The 16,011-nt window shown below is 39.4% G+C and overlaps 1 protein-coding gene across 1 annotated transcript; it reads right to left on the bottom strand.

Annotated features, from left to right (window-relative positions):
- Positions 1-10,582: 10,582 nt before the first annotated feature.
- THAP5 (THAP domain containing 5) lies at positions 10,583-14,964 on the bottom strand. The gene is made up of 3 exons (XM_010009313.1): positions 14,876-14,964; positions 13,364-13,553; positions 10,583-11,565 (listed from the first exon to the last, which is right to left on the bottom strand). The coding sequence occupies exons 2-3, from the start codon at positions 13,505-13,507 to the stop codon at positions 10,603-10,605; spliced, it is 1,107 nt and encodes a 368-aa protein (XP_010007615.1). The 5' UTR covers positions 13,508-13,553; positions 14,876-14,964; the 3' UTR covers positions 10,583-10,602.
- Between the last annotated feature and the right edge of the window lie 1,047 nt (positions 14,965-16,011).

The following is a 16,011-nucleotide window of genomic DNA, read 5'->3' as shown; positions in this document are numbered from 1 at the left end:
ACCAAAGGATATTAAAAAAAAAAAGTAATTTAAAAGGCTTCCACCAAAAAATGATTGCCTTGTCTATACAGTTTTATGTGAACACAAGCTCGTCTTTGTGCCAATGTCATATTCAGAAATTAAAACTGGGAACACCTGCCTTTTGTTTTATGCAGTGTTTGCCTGTAGAACAGAGAGTGTTTCCTTGTGGCACTGTGGGCCATGCCAGTACCTGGTGACCCTGCCCTCTCTCTGCTCCTGGCAGGGAGCTGCCCAGATAAGAGAGTCTCATTGCATCAGGGCTGGAGCAGTAGGGTGAGCAGAGCTGCTCTGAGAGGGAAACCACATTAAGTGACCTCCAGAGGCATGGAAGAACCAACCAACATTTCTGGGATTTCGTGGTTTTGTGATTTGTGGCCGAGATTGGCATTTGGAAGGTCTGAAGTCTTTTCCCAGCTTTCCCAAGGGCATCCATGTCCCTGTGTGGTTCTAGATCTACTGCATAGGGGTGGTAAAATCATCTTTCTTTTAATTGCTACTTGATTCTTCTATTAGGTTTATTACTGGGTATGTTTGCAGGCTCCATCACCCCTGACACATATGTTCCCTTTGTAATAGTAATGAAAATGGAGCCAGGGGGCAGTTGTGATCGGTCAGGGAGATGGAATTTGGATGAGAGTTTGATATTTTGTGTTGTTTTGGCCCTCACTTTCTCTTAAACCATTTTCAAAGTATTTTTATAGTATGTTTTATAGTCCCTTCAAGATCACGAGTTAGTTCCTCTTCTCTTACATTTTTTCATATTAGATTTATGGTTTGGCTCAAGTCTTAAATAAATGTTTTCAGTTACAATGCTCTCCATCAGTTTTAAGAGCATTGTTTCCCTTTGCATTGAACATTTAGAACAGAAATATGATATTCATGGAATTAAATCATCTGAATATTTATTGTTAATGATTACATGTAGAAAGAAAATATTACCTATTTAGCAGTTTAAAAAACAGACAAAGGAAAAGTGTGACATCAACAAACATGTTGTACATGTGATTTTGTGGAGCCGCTCTGAGTAAGCAGCTGGCAATAAGGCAATAATGAGGCTTGTAAATGGTGCAAAACTTGCAGGTTATCTTTGCCAGGATTCCTGTTGTTACAGAGCTGCATTTTGGTTATGGTATTTGTGGTAGGCTACTGTTTTCACTTTTCAAATGACTAAAATGTGTTACTCTGGAAGGGAAAGTTTGCATTTCTTCCTTTAAGAGCTACTTTACGGTGACTCTTTTCAACAGCAGATGTGACACCATATTTGGCAGAGTGCAAATATTTGTCCGTCACTGGTGTGGCTCTGAAGACTTCTGCAACAAGCACAGATCACAGTTGGCTGGGAGGCAGCTTTGGGGGCATCGTGGCTTCCCTGGGAAGTTTGTTTCACGTAGACTCTGATATATTTGCAGGGAGAGAGGGAGCAGCATTTTTCAGAGGAGGCACTGAATATATTGAGGCCAGTTCTCTTGGTATTTCAGATCTACAGAAGGCTTTCATGAGCATAGTGCCGGAGGGCTTTGATATTACATTGTGTCAGGTGACAAAGGTACTAGCTCTCTCTTTCATTGTTTGTAGCATCTTCCCAGCCCCAAGGCTGGATAAATTGTGTCATCTGCTCTTAGCACTATTGCTCTCCCTTTGGGGGAGCCGTTTGCAGGGGAAGCATGGTTGGCGTGGCTTCTGTGGCTCCAGGCCACCAGCACAGACCACCAGCCTTGGCACTCCCCTCCCTGCCTCCAGCCAAGCATCTTTTCTGCTGAGAACAGAAAAGATTAATGGTCGTATTAGTAAAGGCAGAGTGATGTGTAACACTTAAATACCTTTCAAAATGCAACCTTTAGTATTCAGCTTTTTCTTAAGGAATATAAATACTTGAGGAAAGGGCAACAGTATAAAAACTATGGATTTAGCATCACCTAAATCACTTAGCATTACGTCTGACTCTGTGCAAGGAGGCTGAAGGAAAGGGCAGCAGAAATTTGTAGTCTTTATTTTGCATATAGATGATGTTACAGGGCCATACATGAGGAACAGCAGTGTTTCATACATCAAACTAAGTCTCTGGTGCATCTTCACATTGTTTGTGGGATCTAACACAGGGCTGCCTGCCTGAGCTTAGCTTGGGGAATTTCTTTCATAACAAAGATGGACTTTTTCTGTAAAGGAAATGATCTGTGCGGTGTACAAAAAATATCAGGGTAGATTTAAGTTTTAAAAATTCATAACTCTACTTTTGTTTATAGTCTTCATTCAGATACCTTGAAAATCACAAATCTTCTGGGAAGAAAAGCAAAATGAACAGGCACAATACGTTTAATGTCCCTGCAGTTCTTAAATATTACTGGCTTCTGCTTTTTCTCGAGAGCTGCAGAAACATGGACTGTTGCACAGGTGTCAGTAATAGTTTTAAATTGGCTATTCCCAGCTATAGCTTGTCTGAAAGACAACTCGTTTCTGTTTCAAAAGCCATCAATTTGCTCATTAGAATGCAGTAAGGGGAATTTCCCAGAAGGCCATTGATCCTGTCAAATGTTGAGGTAATGTAAAACAGTGATTCCAAACATTGTACAGTGTTAGCCTGTCCTGCAAGAAAAGGCCAGACCTATTATTCTGTCATATAACAATTCATTACTGCTTCGTGTTCCATTGTTAAAAATTGTTGTAGAAAGAATACAATGCATTTTTACCATAAATGTTGGGAAGCAAGAATATGATGGGGTTTTATGCTTAGAGGGAGAAGATGGCAATGTATCGGGGGCTTGTTCTAGCAACACTATTTCAAAATTTTATTGGTTTTAAGGCAAGTACAGTATTTTGAGTATTTTGTGGGTATGCATGTGTGTGTGAGAGAGTAAAAGTTCCCTGCCTTCCTCTCAGCCCACATCACGTCAGCATTGTGTTTGTACCATGCATCATGTTCACTGAACCACTTTATCTGCAATGAAACTTATGTTGTACCCTCATACTTTTAATTGTTCTCAAACAGGATTATTTCAAAGCCACAGCAAAATTTTCATGGCTAGCTAAGACATCTTGACATCATTTGGGAAGCTTACCATGCTTCTTTAACTGTTAGATTATGTTTTTTTTCCTGGAGTATACAACTAATAACTAGAAAATGAAACAAACCTGCAGGTGTTTAGAACAGGCTGTTCTCATACTGACTCCCAAAAGCTTTCCAGCTTTTATGTCTCTTACCCTGTGGACTAGACCAATGATTATATTCTACTATATATGTAGCTATTGATGGAGAAGGGAAATATGCCAAATTTCAAAAATCCATGTTTGTGAACAATCAGATCAAATAATTAAAAAAGATTCATAGCTGTGTCTTTAATTTTTATTTCTTGCCTTTTATCCTGCCATTCCCATATATTACCTGCTATAAGCAGAGAAGTAGCTGCAGACCACACAGTGGCAGATTTTTATTAGAAAAATCCTTTCAGACATAATGGAGGATTTCTTTTAAATGAAATAGGTTAAAAAGATATCCGGTTCAATACAAAAGACAACACCTAACATGTTTATTTCAACTGGTGGAAGACAATTGACTTTATGAGCCAAGATGCAGTCAAAGAAAGCTGAGGATTTCTGTGTAATAAGCCCTGTGCATGTCCATACTCCATCATTTTAATGCCTGAGTTTGGGTTAAGACAAAGAGATGCAGACTGAAAGCAATGCCTGTTACAAGAAGCAGGCACCTGGCAGTTTGGCAAGGGATTTTGCGATAGGATGCTATGTTCCCAAAGTCCTGAAGCGAGATCAGTGTAAAAGGTGAATAAACCCAACAAATAAAGTTAAGCAAAAAGTGTTCACAATCCCTCAGTATGCACAAAAAACTTGGATACTGCTGTAAATTCATTTCAGATATAAAATACAGAATAAAATATCTGGAACTATGCAAATAAAAAAAAGTATACATATTTTAATTGGAATCTCAAAAAATGAATACTTGAAAAATTAAATTGATGGTTTTAATGTGAAAGATGTAAAATACAATTTCATTTGGATTTATGACTATGATCTCATTATGGTGAATTATATGTTTAAAAGTTGTGAAATTAGTCATGTCAAATAGAACTACGGCTGGGCTCATGTTTCTGTAGCAACTCTCAGATAAGTGTCAGTCTCTAATATACTTTTAATTAAAAATCTAATTGGGATTTGTTATTGCTTCTAATTACTGTCCATAAATGAAACATAGTTTTGTGCTCATTATCTGTTTCTTTTTTTCTTGCAGCATTTCATACTCGGTAAACTGTCTCAGGAATTTGGCCTATTGGTCCCTCTTTTACTACACTAAGGGGGAGGAAATCCAGGATAAAAGCCACCATCAGCCCATGTTTTCGTTCTTTGCTGAGTCCCTGCTGGAGGCCTGAGCTTGATTCAGTTCAAAGCTGATGTCCTCTGTGCCAGCCAAACCTTGAATATTTGCTCTCCTCACAGTGGGAAGATGCAGTGGTTCTGTACCAGGTGGGGAGTTGAGCCCTCCCAGCTTTTAAGAGATCACATAGGTAACTGAGTTGTGGAGAAGGACTTCTGGGTTGCTAGTGAGGTATGGGTGCCTTCCTACAGATGTTTGTTGGGGGTCTGACTTCAAAAGAGAGTCTCCTGTTGTACTTACCCTTATCTGGTGGCAGCAGAACATCCACTGTTTCCTGAAAACAGCTGGTCATTCTGCTGGAGCCAGCCCTGGGGAGGGTGATTCAGTGTTGTGAGAGCATTTGCGGTCTGTCAGTAGGCACTGAGGCAATATGGGGTGGTTGCCCCATACGTGCCTTCCAGCCAAAACCAGCTTTACATGGAACGGGATTTCCCATCACATAAAATACTAAATAAAGAACTTTGATGTAAGTTTAATAACATCTGCTGATAAGTATAAGATCTAAAGCTTGATGTATTTTGCAAGCCGTGAAACTGTCTCTCTTGTGTCTTTATTATCCCCCATCTCCACACAGTAGCTATTCTGGTTATTGAGAGCTTCTGAAGCCTGCTCTTATATGGCCTCATAGTCTATTGACTCAGACCGAAGGTCAGACTGCTGCTATTTGTAATCTATAATGTGCTTACTCAAGCAGACGTGGTTGAGAAAGACCTCTTCATGTGTTTGCTACTACTCCAGAGTGAAGCTATAGTAACCACAAGATTGTTTTCAGTCCCAAGGGGCTATAAAGTGGTTGAATGTGTCTGACTATCTGCAGTTTATGCTATTCATGAAGCAGTGCAAAGCTCATGTCTGATGTGCACCTTGTGAGGATATTCCGCAGCACTGAGAATTGTGCCTAGGATGTACTCTGCCTAAGACAGGCACCTGGTAAATCAGTTTTCCTACTTGTCCAAATTTCTTACAGAGATAGAGGTGTCTTTCAATATCTTCAGAAAAAAAGAGATCATAACTATATAAAAGAATTATCTGAGCAGAATCCCTTCTAGACCTTTGAAAGGTCTTCACCTTGTCACTGGCTGTACAGGAAATTAAGGCACAATTTGGAAGGACTGCTTTGCCAAGCTCCTTTATATTAGGCTTTAGTCTTCCTAACTTGTGCCTGTTTGAGAACTAGAAGTGATTTACCTTTTGAAACACAATGTGACATTCACTTTAGGTAACTTCAGGTATTTATAACACATATATCTAAATCTGACCATCCCCCTGACCACAGTCAGTAGATAAATAGGCATTTCCTTAGCTCCTTTTTTCTTCATATCAAATATTGCTTGGTTGAGGTGTACCTCATGATGCAGACATCCAGAGTCAGGTGAGACAATTCTTTTCAGGAGGCTATAGTGAAGTGGCTGAACACCACTTTCTGTGTACCCTGAGAGGCTGCAACATGGGCCCCCACTAGCCCAAAGGCTCATTTATGCCTCTGAAGCCAGCATTTACCTTGACACAGCTGTCTTTCTTTACAATCTGTTTTTGCAATGCACTGTTTCTCTTACAGCCCTGTTCCATTCATTCGGAAAATTGTATGGATACTTCTAACCTGTACTGCAACACCCTATGATCTGTTGTATTTTGAAATTAACACTGGAATAAGCAAGAGGAAGCTTGCTTGAATGTGCAGGACTGTGCAGGACCCTATTCCAACGCTGCTTGTATCATGTGAACTTGTGTACTCTCAGAGCAAGGTTTGTCCCATGACATTTTCAGAGGGGATTTTGCCACACATAAAGCTGTTGTGCACGTATCTTATCAGTTTCAGAAACATGGCTGCAGTACTTGAGCAGAAACCCAGACATCCTTGATGAAGGGTGTGATTAAACACTCATGCTATTACCCTGATTGACATGCAAAAAAGCAATGCTAAACTGTTTACAGGATTCAAACTCTAATCACTGACCCACTTCAACAAATGAGGAATGTAATCATGCTCCACGTAAGGACACTGAATACGCTGTCTTTTGCCACTCACTTGAGCAGAAGGCTCTCGAATTTCATGTTTTATGCTCAGAATATAAACGAGTTTCTCCCTGTCTGAAGCTTTATTTCTGTAAGATTGAAGACAATTAGTATTACTGATTTGTTCATATACTACCCTTCTTTATTAAAGATACATCTGAAATATGAGGGGAAAACCCCTGCGTAGTTAAACTGTTTGCGTACGTTGCAATAACAACGGAATAAAACCAAAATGCAGGTCGTTAGTCTAATGCTACAAAGCGATCCAGTAGCACCACCTGCTGTTTATAGGGAAAACTACTGGTTTATATATAAGCACTAAATAGTTTTATATATATAAATATATATCTATTCTAAAAACATGTATACAGTTTAACCTTTTTGAATGGATGTGACACAGGCTTCTAAATTACTTTTATCCTTTTATAAATGCCATTTTAAGTGTCCTTTACAGGAAAGGCAGATACTTAAACAGTGACAGACTTTTTGCAATGTACCCCCTAATATTTAATAATGCCAAGAGATATATTTACTGGAAAAGGTCTGTTTAGAGGCCTTTTTCTTACTATTTTATTTATGGAAAATATTTTGGCAGAAACTTACATCTTGTCTGTAAATGGTTGGTAAATTAGAAAACAATTACACTGATTTCAGTGAAGGAGAAAAGAAAGCAGTGGTATTTTTATATGATCTAGTGTGAGTAAAATTCTAAATAATATTCCAGATATCCAATTGGGGTTGCAGAAATGTACATTAGCTTGTGTCAGTAAGTCATAAAATTCTCTGGTAAATGAGCAAAGAAAAATATACTTTCTGTCTGAATCTAAGTTCATGTTTAAGTTATTAATGAGCATATCAGTTTTCTTTTTCTTTCTCTGTTTCTCTTCCCTCTTGCCCTGGTGCTGGTAATTCATGTCTTTCCAGTGCATTACTGGGTTCTCCCTATAGCTTTGAGCTGTGCCTGGCATGTGGGATTCCAAAGAAGGGGCAACCCCTGTAGCTGATGCTGCATCTGCAGTGCAGAGATGCCCCACAGGAAGGCACTTTTGCCAGGCAGCAACTCTAAATGCCAAAGCCCACTCCTTCTTCCGTGACCCTGCGCATCTCCCATGGCCTAGAACATCACTTGCAAGGCCCCAGTGTGCATGTGCCATTTCCCCTCCAGCCTTGCAACATGGCACGAGCTTTCCTGTTTGTGGAGTTTATGGAAGAGGAAAATCACTCACTGCTAACCCCTGTCTTACGCCTTTCCTTGGGGCGGTCTGTAGACTGTGTCTGGTTCTGTCTGGGTGGTTAAAAAATTATCATCTTGCTGCTCACAGTGTCACAGCAAGTGGGTCTCTCCTGGTGTCTCTCACTGGGTGGATACAATCTCACAAAAGCAGGCTCCAGGTTTCAGTGCCCTACTGTCATTATGAAGTTTAAAATCTCTAAAAATAAAGGAACCTTAGTGGGTTTAGAAATAATACCTCTTGCCAAGTAGACTCTACCACTGTCATTGACACAATTAACCGATTATGGCTGTAGGAATCCACAGCACGCATGAGCTGCCAGCATGAGCCCTCACCTGACGAGGTGATGGGGTCCCTGGGTGTTACATCATCTCACCAGGCCTTGAAGACTTCCAGGGATGCAGCATCCACAACTTCCAGGGGCAACCTGTTCCAGTGCCTTGCCACCCCCACTGTAAGGAATTTCTTCCTAATATCTAATCTAAATATACCTTCTATGAGTGATTCTTAAGATGTGACATGTGGCTTCAAGTTTACTGATAAGAAGACGGCATCAAGCATGAATTTGTGAACTGTGTCACTTGAGCCCAGCAGCACTGCTGTCAGAGGGGGGGTTCCTTCTCAGAAGGCGAAGCAGGTGACTGTCCCAGGGCCAACATGGGCACAGCTGGACCCCATGGTACTGGTCCAGAGCACCCGTCATTGTAGACTAGCTTGGGCAAAACAGAAGAGGGCAAAGAAAGTGAATTATTAACAAAGACGGCATTTTGAGTGAGCCCACATCTGCTGTTGTTTTTTTTTAACATAGGAGCCAAGAGTAGGGAAGGGTAAGTGGAAAGAATGAATAATTACAACTTTACTGTAGTAAAAGAGACTAAAAAGATACCAGAGACATCTAATGAGATTGCCCTGGGTTCAGCTGTAGCAGTCATTTTTCTCCTTCTTCATAGCTCATGCAGAGCTGTGTTTTTGACTTTCAGCCTGGGAACAACGCTGATACCACAGCACGTCATGCCCAGTATAGAAACTGGGGGGAGTTACCCAGAAGGCCCAGATCGCTGCTCGGGTCGGGCTGGGTATCGGTCGGCGGGTGGTGAGCGGTTGTGTCCTTTTCCCTTGTTATTTCCCTTATCATTATTATTGGTAGCAGTAGTGGTTTGTATTATACCTTAGTTACTGGAGAGCTGTTATCTCAACCCGTGGGAGTTACAGTCCTCCCCAGCCCTCCGTAGGTGGGAGGAGTAAGACGGGGGAGAGTTCGTGAGCAGCTGCGTGGTTCCGAGTTACCGGCTGGGCTTAAACCACAACAGAGATCTAGACCGACTTCTAATGAATACCTGTGAAGCACGCAAGAGTGCAGTCACTGTTTGCACCACTGATGCAAGAAAGCACAGAAGAGAAGTCCTGGATTACTCTTCAGTCTGAGAGAAAGAAAAAAAAAAAACCCTGTAGATGTCCCTACTTTATATAACTCATTCCCCACCTTGCAAACAAGATGGAAAATCAGGGGAAACAGGCACCAGTTTATTTCAGATAGAACTATAGTCCTTGTAGAGAAACTTAATAAAACTGGTGGAATCTAAATTACGACCTAGGAGAAAGCCAAATGCCATATTCCTACATTAGCCAGTGGACAGTAGAAAAGAAATACAGCTTAACAGTTCAAGAGATGAATTAAGAAACCAGCTGACATCTGTTAAATCTATAAAACGATGAAGTAATTGATTACACCAGTGGAAATTGGCAAAGTTAAAAATAGCTGATGCAAATGCAAAATTATTGAAAAGATAACATTTAACTCTGATCAAGATAAGGCTGATACATTACAGAAGGAATGATGATTCAGTGTACTGCTTTGATGCTGGGCTGCAACTGCACAAAAGCAATTTCCATTGGATCTCAAGGAATAAGGCGGCACCTTTCAGAGTCCATAAAGTTTAATGAAATAGAATTGCATGCAAAGGTTGTACGGCCTTATGATTAGGAAACACTGAAAACACAATGTACATGTAGCACTTAATTCAGTGGGGTGTCACACTTTTTAACATGGTATTTTTCCTTTCTCGTAATAGTTAGCCTGAGTAATTCAGCATCAGCACATCATTGAAGCAAAGGACCTAGCCATATTTGCCTGTAACAACAGCCAGCTATAATACTAAAAGCATTGTTTTTTTCAGTGTATGGTTAAGAGTATATGCATTACCCACCTACAGACTGTAAGAGGAGCAATGCCAAGCAGGTAGCAGTCACAGGATAGTTAGATCTTTCCTTTTATTAATCAACAAAAACACCACTATTTAAGGTGGCTGTTTCTACTTGAGCTGAATAATGCCATTCCTAAAAAAGGAGATGGATCTGCTAACTGCAACAATATTCTTAAAGAATTTTTGTTTCTAGAACTAAATGAAACACCTTTTATTGCAGAAACAGTTTTAATAAGGTCAAAGTGTACAAAAAAACCTATCAGAATGTATGTTAGATAAACAGAAAATTACACAGTAATTGTGGCCTCTCTGGACAATGTGTATTATGTACCTCCTTACTCATCTGAAAGAGAAATGGAACACTTTTTTTAAACAGTTTTTACAATATTTTTTAAACAGTTTTACAATTGTCAATCCTACGTGCTTATTCTGTCCATTCTACTACTGCCCATGTTTCAGAGGAGCCCGCAGCTAGAAAGGTTTAAGTTATCTTTATTTGATTCATATATTTCTTAACAAAACTTTAACAGGTGTAATATTTTTTTAAACCTTACTTGCAAGTTATGTTTTTAGGCAATATTCTATTACCTAGCTTTGACAGTGGTTGGTGTAACGTTTTAAAGAATATTTGCCATTCACATAATTTGCATTAGGTGTTTAAAATAACATGAATGAAAAACACTTTAAATTTTTCCAAAAGGCCAAAGAGGCGAAAAAGGTATTTTAGAACAATCATTGAAAGCCTTTACTGTAACACAGTCACTTCAAGTGTTGTAAAGCAGTTTTCTACAATCTCCAGCTTTTCTTCAGAAAGCAGGTTTTCTTGCTTCAGTTGTCCAATAAGAGCTTCCAAGGACCTGAGTCTTCTCAAAGTTTCTACCTCCTGCATTTCAAGTCGAGTTATCTTAGAGTGGAGCTTTGAAATTTTTTGCCAAAGGAGATCTCTGTCTATGTCTTGTTTGCAGTACGAATGCTCATTTTGTAATACTTCATTTCCACCATATGCATCCATATACACAGGTATATCTGTTTCTGTCTCTTCTGTGTCAAGTAACTCTGGCTCAATAGGCAGAAAAGAACTACTTACCATTTCAGCCTCTTCTGAACTCTCGGCTGGCACAATAATAGCAATGACAGACTCTTCACTTCCACTGAACTGCTCAATAGTTTGTGTCACTGTACTCAGTAAAACTGTGTTTTCACTTGTTGGCTGTACCTCAACAGCGCAGCCTACAATATGAGAGTCAGGATTTTCGATTGCATAGTCAGAAATTGAACTTAAAGCATTTTTCAGAGATGAATTCAAGTAGTCAGGGTCTGTAAACTGCAAGACTGTAGCTGTACAACCTGCTGGATCCTTTACAGAAGTATGAACACTGGTAGCTTCCATACTCTGAACTGCTGCTGCCATTAAAACAGGATCAGGTTGATGCACACGCTGTGTAGACGAACTATCAAGAATGACACTGTCTGCCTGATAGTCTTCTCCATTTTGAAATTGCAGTTTTTGAATTTGTAAAGGTTTACTCAATGCAGTTGAGCAAGCTACTTCTGCTTTTTCACCTACATCTTCTGCAAGTACAGGATTTTTCTTTGGTGAACAAGGTTTAAGTGCTACAGATGCTTTCTCTGACATTACATTTTTATTCGTTTCTTCTGAGTCTTCTTTCTTTCTCATCTGTGGGCTTTTCTGAGAAGAATCTTTTTCCTACAGTAAAAATAACACAAAAACAATCACTTTGTAACTAGGAAATCACTTGAACATAAAAAAAATGGGCAAATCTCATTCTATAGAGTACTGGTACTTCATAAGGTGTAATTTAGATGAGCACTGTTTAAAAACTGTACAAAAGACCTGAAAATTCATGTAAGCATCTTCCACAACTTTTGCTTCAGGTCCTAGATGTTACAATACTGTATTAAAGCTCTAAAGGTAATAATACTTTTTTCTTTTTTCAAACTTTAAGGAACTTTACTGGTTTACAGGAGTCATCATAATTTTAAAAGTACTTGAAAAGAACTGGCTATGCATCTCCTGTTACAACCTGAAACCTTCTATTAAATATATGTATATAAAATATGCACAGGACAAGAATTTTGCATTAAATATGCAACAATGTTGTTTTAGAAGGATAGAGCAAGTTTTTAGCCATGCAGTCTAACCCGAAGAGAACAACAACAAAAGATGATGAACACAGGCTTGCACAATAGTGAAACATATTCACGCACAGTAACACAAGCTGGTTTTTGAACAAGCAATGAAATTTTGACAACTAAATCCTGCACAGAGAACTTTTTTTTTGGATGGATAGAAATCTTAGCAGAAGGCTCAATTTTACAGAAGAGGGGCGCTTTGAAACTTATCCTTTTTCAGCCACATTATTTCTGCTCACCCTCCCCCCCATAAACTACATCACCACATGATTAGACTTCAGATCAGTATCCAAAAAAGATTTTTAGTATGTGAAATGAAAACAAAAAAATACACTAATAGTGTCTTTTTTTTTTCTAGTAGGCTTCATTATGAAAAGATCTGAACTTGTACTCCTGTTAGGCCTTTGTACTAAAACACAAACCCCAAAATGCCCAGAACGAAAAGGACAAGAAGCAACTTTAACTTTGCTCATGCCAGTGTACTGGGTTTGCGTGTCAAGGTTTTGGCAGCAGGGGGCTAAACGGGTGGCTTCTGGAAGAAGCTTCTGGAAGCTTCCCCTGAAGCTGACAGATGCAATGCAGCCCAGCTTCAAGATGGACCCATTTCTGGCCAGTGCTAAAGCCCATCAGCAGTGGTGGTAGTGCCCCTGTGACAACATAGCTAAGAAGGGGGAAAACCCCCTTTGCAACAACCTGCGGCTGGAAAGAGGAGTGAGAATATATAGGAGAAACATCTCTGCAGACACCAAGGTAAATGCAGAAGGAGGTGCTCCAGGTGCCGGAGCAAAGAATGGTAATAAATAAATTTTCCCCAAGACAAGTCTGTTTTGCCTATGATGGTAACTGGTGAGTGATCTCTCACTGTCCTCATCTCGACCCACAAGCCTTTTGTTTTATTTTTTCCTCACTTACCCAGCTTAGGAGGGGAGTGGTAGAGTGACTTTGGTGGCACCTGGTGTCCAGGTGAACCACAGCCAGGAAGAGTGGAGTTAAAAAAAAAACACCAAAAAACAAAAAATTACAACCAAAAAACCACCAAAACCCACAACAAAAAAGTCCAAAAAACCCAAACAAACCAGGAAGGGGGCTGGGGAACCAAACTCAAACCAAACCCAGAAGGGCGGTAGGGGAAAGAAACAAACCAAGAGGCCAGGCTACAGAAACAGATAATAATGGAAAACATAATTGGCAACCAGGAAAAATTAATACCCAAATAATTGGGTATCTTGAAAATGGATGTGAATTCTATTTTTAAATAAATATGAATATAGTACAGACAATGAGAACATCTGTATAGCATCAATAGTTGTTTAGCTTTGTACTACAATTTCAAAAAGATAGGAATACGTTACCTCATCTTCTGGGGAAGAGAAAATTGTTGGTACAGCAGTATGCTTCAAGTATCGTATACCCCATCGCACATCAAGGGAATCAGGGGTGAAATGATCACTGCACAGAAGCTGGTGCTTACTTGGAGTCCACGCATCTCGTTTCATATTCCGCAACCATTTCTCAAGTCTCTCTTTATCATGAAGTGGAAATCTTTTTCAAAGCAATTGAAACAAACATATCACAAAGTTATTTATTTATTCTTTTAAATAAATAATATCTCATTGTCCAACCCTAACTATTCTGTGATTGTTCCTTACAAAAAAAAAAATATTAAAATAACCATTTAAAAAGAATTTAAACATGAAATGCTAATCAGGATGCCACTTAACGTATTAATGCAATAATTATCTGAGTTATTTCTAGTTGGATATTTGCTCCAGAGTTCAGCAGCAGAATTTCTGTTGATTTCTGCTAGCTGAGGTTTCATGGCCAAGAAGTTTTAAAAGGTTTGATCCTGCAGCACTTGCTCAGAAAATAGTTCTGCTGAAGCAAGATGAAACACGCTGTCTTCATTCAAAAAAAAAGTTAGGTCTGACTCTCATTTTAGAAAAAGTATTTGTGGGGCTTTTTTGTCTTAGTAGACAAGTAACAAAACCTTTTGTTGCTATAATACATCATACTTCAGATTATCAGATAATTTGGATATGGGAGTATTTCCAGTGCTAGATTTAATTTGCTCAAAAAGCAAATACACACAAATGCAAAGCATTTCTGTATTTTGTTTCAGCAATTAAGCTTTTTTACAGTGCTGAGAGCCCACACAATATTATATAATCTGTAACTAACTTTTCAACCATCTAACCTACTTGAAAAGGAAAATGAAGAGTATGCACATTCACAGAAAAGGAAGAACTGATTTTGAAAATATATGCAAATGGTCAAAAACTGACATGGGAAAGAGAACTAAACTAAAAGAAAGTGGGCAAAGATGTGTAATTTACTCAATGAATCACAATATGCAAATTAAAGGGAAGTTAAATGCTCACTATGATGCATGTACAGTGAAGCAGTTATGGCAATAGTAACATGAACACTGAGACACTCTCGGCTCTCACCTCTTATCAGGCAGATATCAGGGTATTTGAAATCTGCTTACAGATTTCTCTGCTGCACATTAAGTTTATTTTAACAAATGGAAGTGAAGCATTTCTAACTCCATTTCTCTACTCTTTACTCTTTTTTCCTTTTAATTAACAATGATTTATTTTGGTTATGCTTATTACCATGCATTTAAGGAACTTGAATGCACAAAAAAAATCGGTTCTGCAGTGACGTATTCCCATACAACAGAAGCCGGGGAGAGAGCCTGAAGTGCTGTGTCACTTGAATTGCTATGAAAGGCACCAGTCAGTCAGGCAGCTTCTTGACAAACCCTAGATCCTCTCAAATCCCCGAAGCTGCAGGTTTCCTCCAAAAGCTACACATGGCAATGATACTCTCGCATAGGCCCACAGTGCTTCAAAACTGCAAACTCAGGTGATTTTCAGAGAAAGACACGCAAGATAATGGGATAAATATGCATGTCTTTACCCCTTCCCCAATCTTTTGAATTTGTTGCCATTTAAGTTTTCAAGTTACCATGGAAACAGAGGAAGTTTTTTATGCATCTGGCTCTGAGTACCTGCAAGAACGCAAGGATTACTGCCGGTAAGAACACAGCCTCTGAAGGACAGGTTAGAGGTTTGGCATTCCAAATCCTGCCTACTTAGACCATGTACACCCAATAGCAGCATTGTATATATTACGTGCCATGGTCCGTGAGTAACAGAGCTTAGCCTGGGATGCTACTACATAGAGGTCCAAAAAGGCTCTGAGTAAGAGGATGACTTCTTTCAGCTGAAGGTTACGTCACCAAATACACCCTGTCCACAAGGTCTTGATAATGTGTGCTTCTATTGCCATCACCCTTGCAACACAGCACTCACTGCTTTCCCCAGTCAGCCAGCTTCACAGGAGAAACAAGATAATCTGAAATGAGACCCAATGGTTCATCACAAAATTTACTATTTTAGCTTCAGGGCAACTTCGCCAAAACCTGCTCCTGATTCAATATGCCCTCCTCACTCATCAGCAGAACCTGCTCTTTAGTCTAAACAAGGCACAAAAAAAACCCAAAACCAAAAAAAAAAAAAAACGCAAAACCACAACAGGAAAAGTGGAAGTGGACAGAATTTATTCAACAAGCTGCCGCCACCGCACAACTCGGAGAGGTGAAGAAATGAAACAAAAAAGGGCTTGAGATTAGGTCACAGTTAAAAAGTTCTTAAGGGGCTCAGACCCAAAACCACAGAGCTGCAGAGGACTTCTTTGGGTTGGTAAGAGGCAAGGGAATAAAACTTGCAATTCATATCAGCACCAGTTGTAATGTAGAGATTTCTATGAATCAAAACTCAGCACCCCTTCTTCAGGACTATGCAGCAGCACAATGCAATAGCTAGATAAAACAGCTGTGGTTTTTCAGTCATCTTTATACTGATGCCATACATCTGCATATAAATAATTTATCAGTACACAAACTTGTTTTGATGGTCTGTGTGGAATTCTCATTCCCTAAAACTATTTCCCCTCATTTTCATGATTGTTTTAGAATGAATCACATATTAAGAGA

The sequence above is a fragment of the Nestor notabilis genome, unplaced genomic scaffold (assembly GCF_000696875.1).
Source record: "Nestor notabilis isolate BGI_N333 unplaced genomic scaffold, ASM69687v1 scaffold32502, whole genome shotgun sequence".
In the NCBI taxonomy this organism is placed as follows: Eukaryota; Metazoa; Chordata; class Aves; order Psittaciformes; family Psittacidae; genus Nestor; species Nestor notabilis.
The sequence above is the reverse complement of the archived record's forward strand: the minus strand, read 5'-3'. Positions and strand labels throughout refer to the sequence as shown.

Excerpts from the sequence above, each read along its gene's own strand:
- THAP5 (XM_010009313.1), bottom strand. The coding sequence starts at position 13,507 with ATGAAACGAGATGCGTGGACTCCAAGTAAGCACCAGCTTCTGTGCAGT. Across the intron at positions 11,566-13,363 it reads TCTCTTCCCCAGAAGATGAG|GAAAAAGATTCTTCTCAGAA; the intron begins GTAACGTATTCC and ends TTTTTACTGTAG.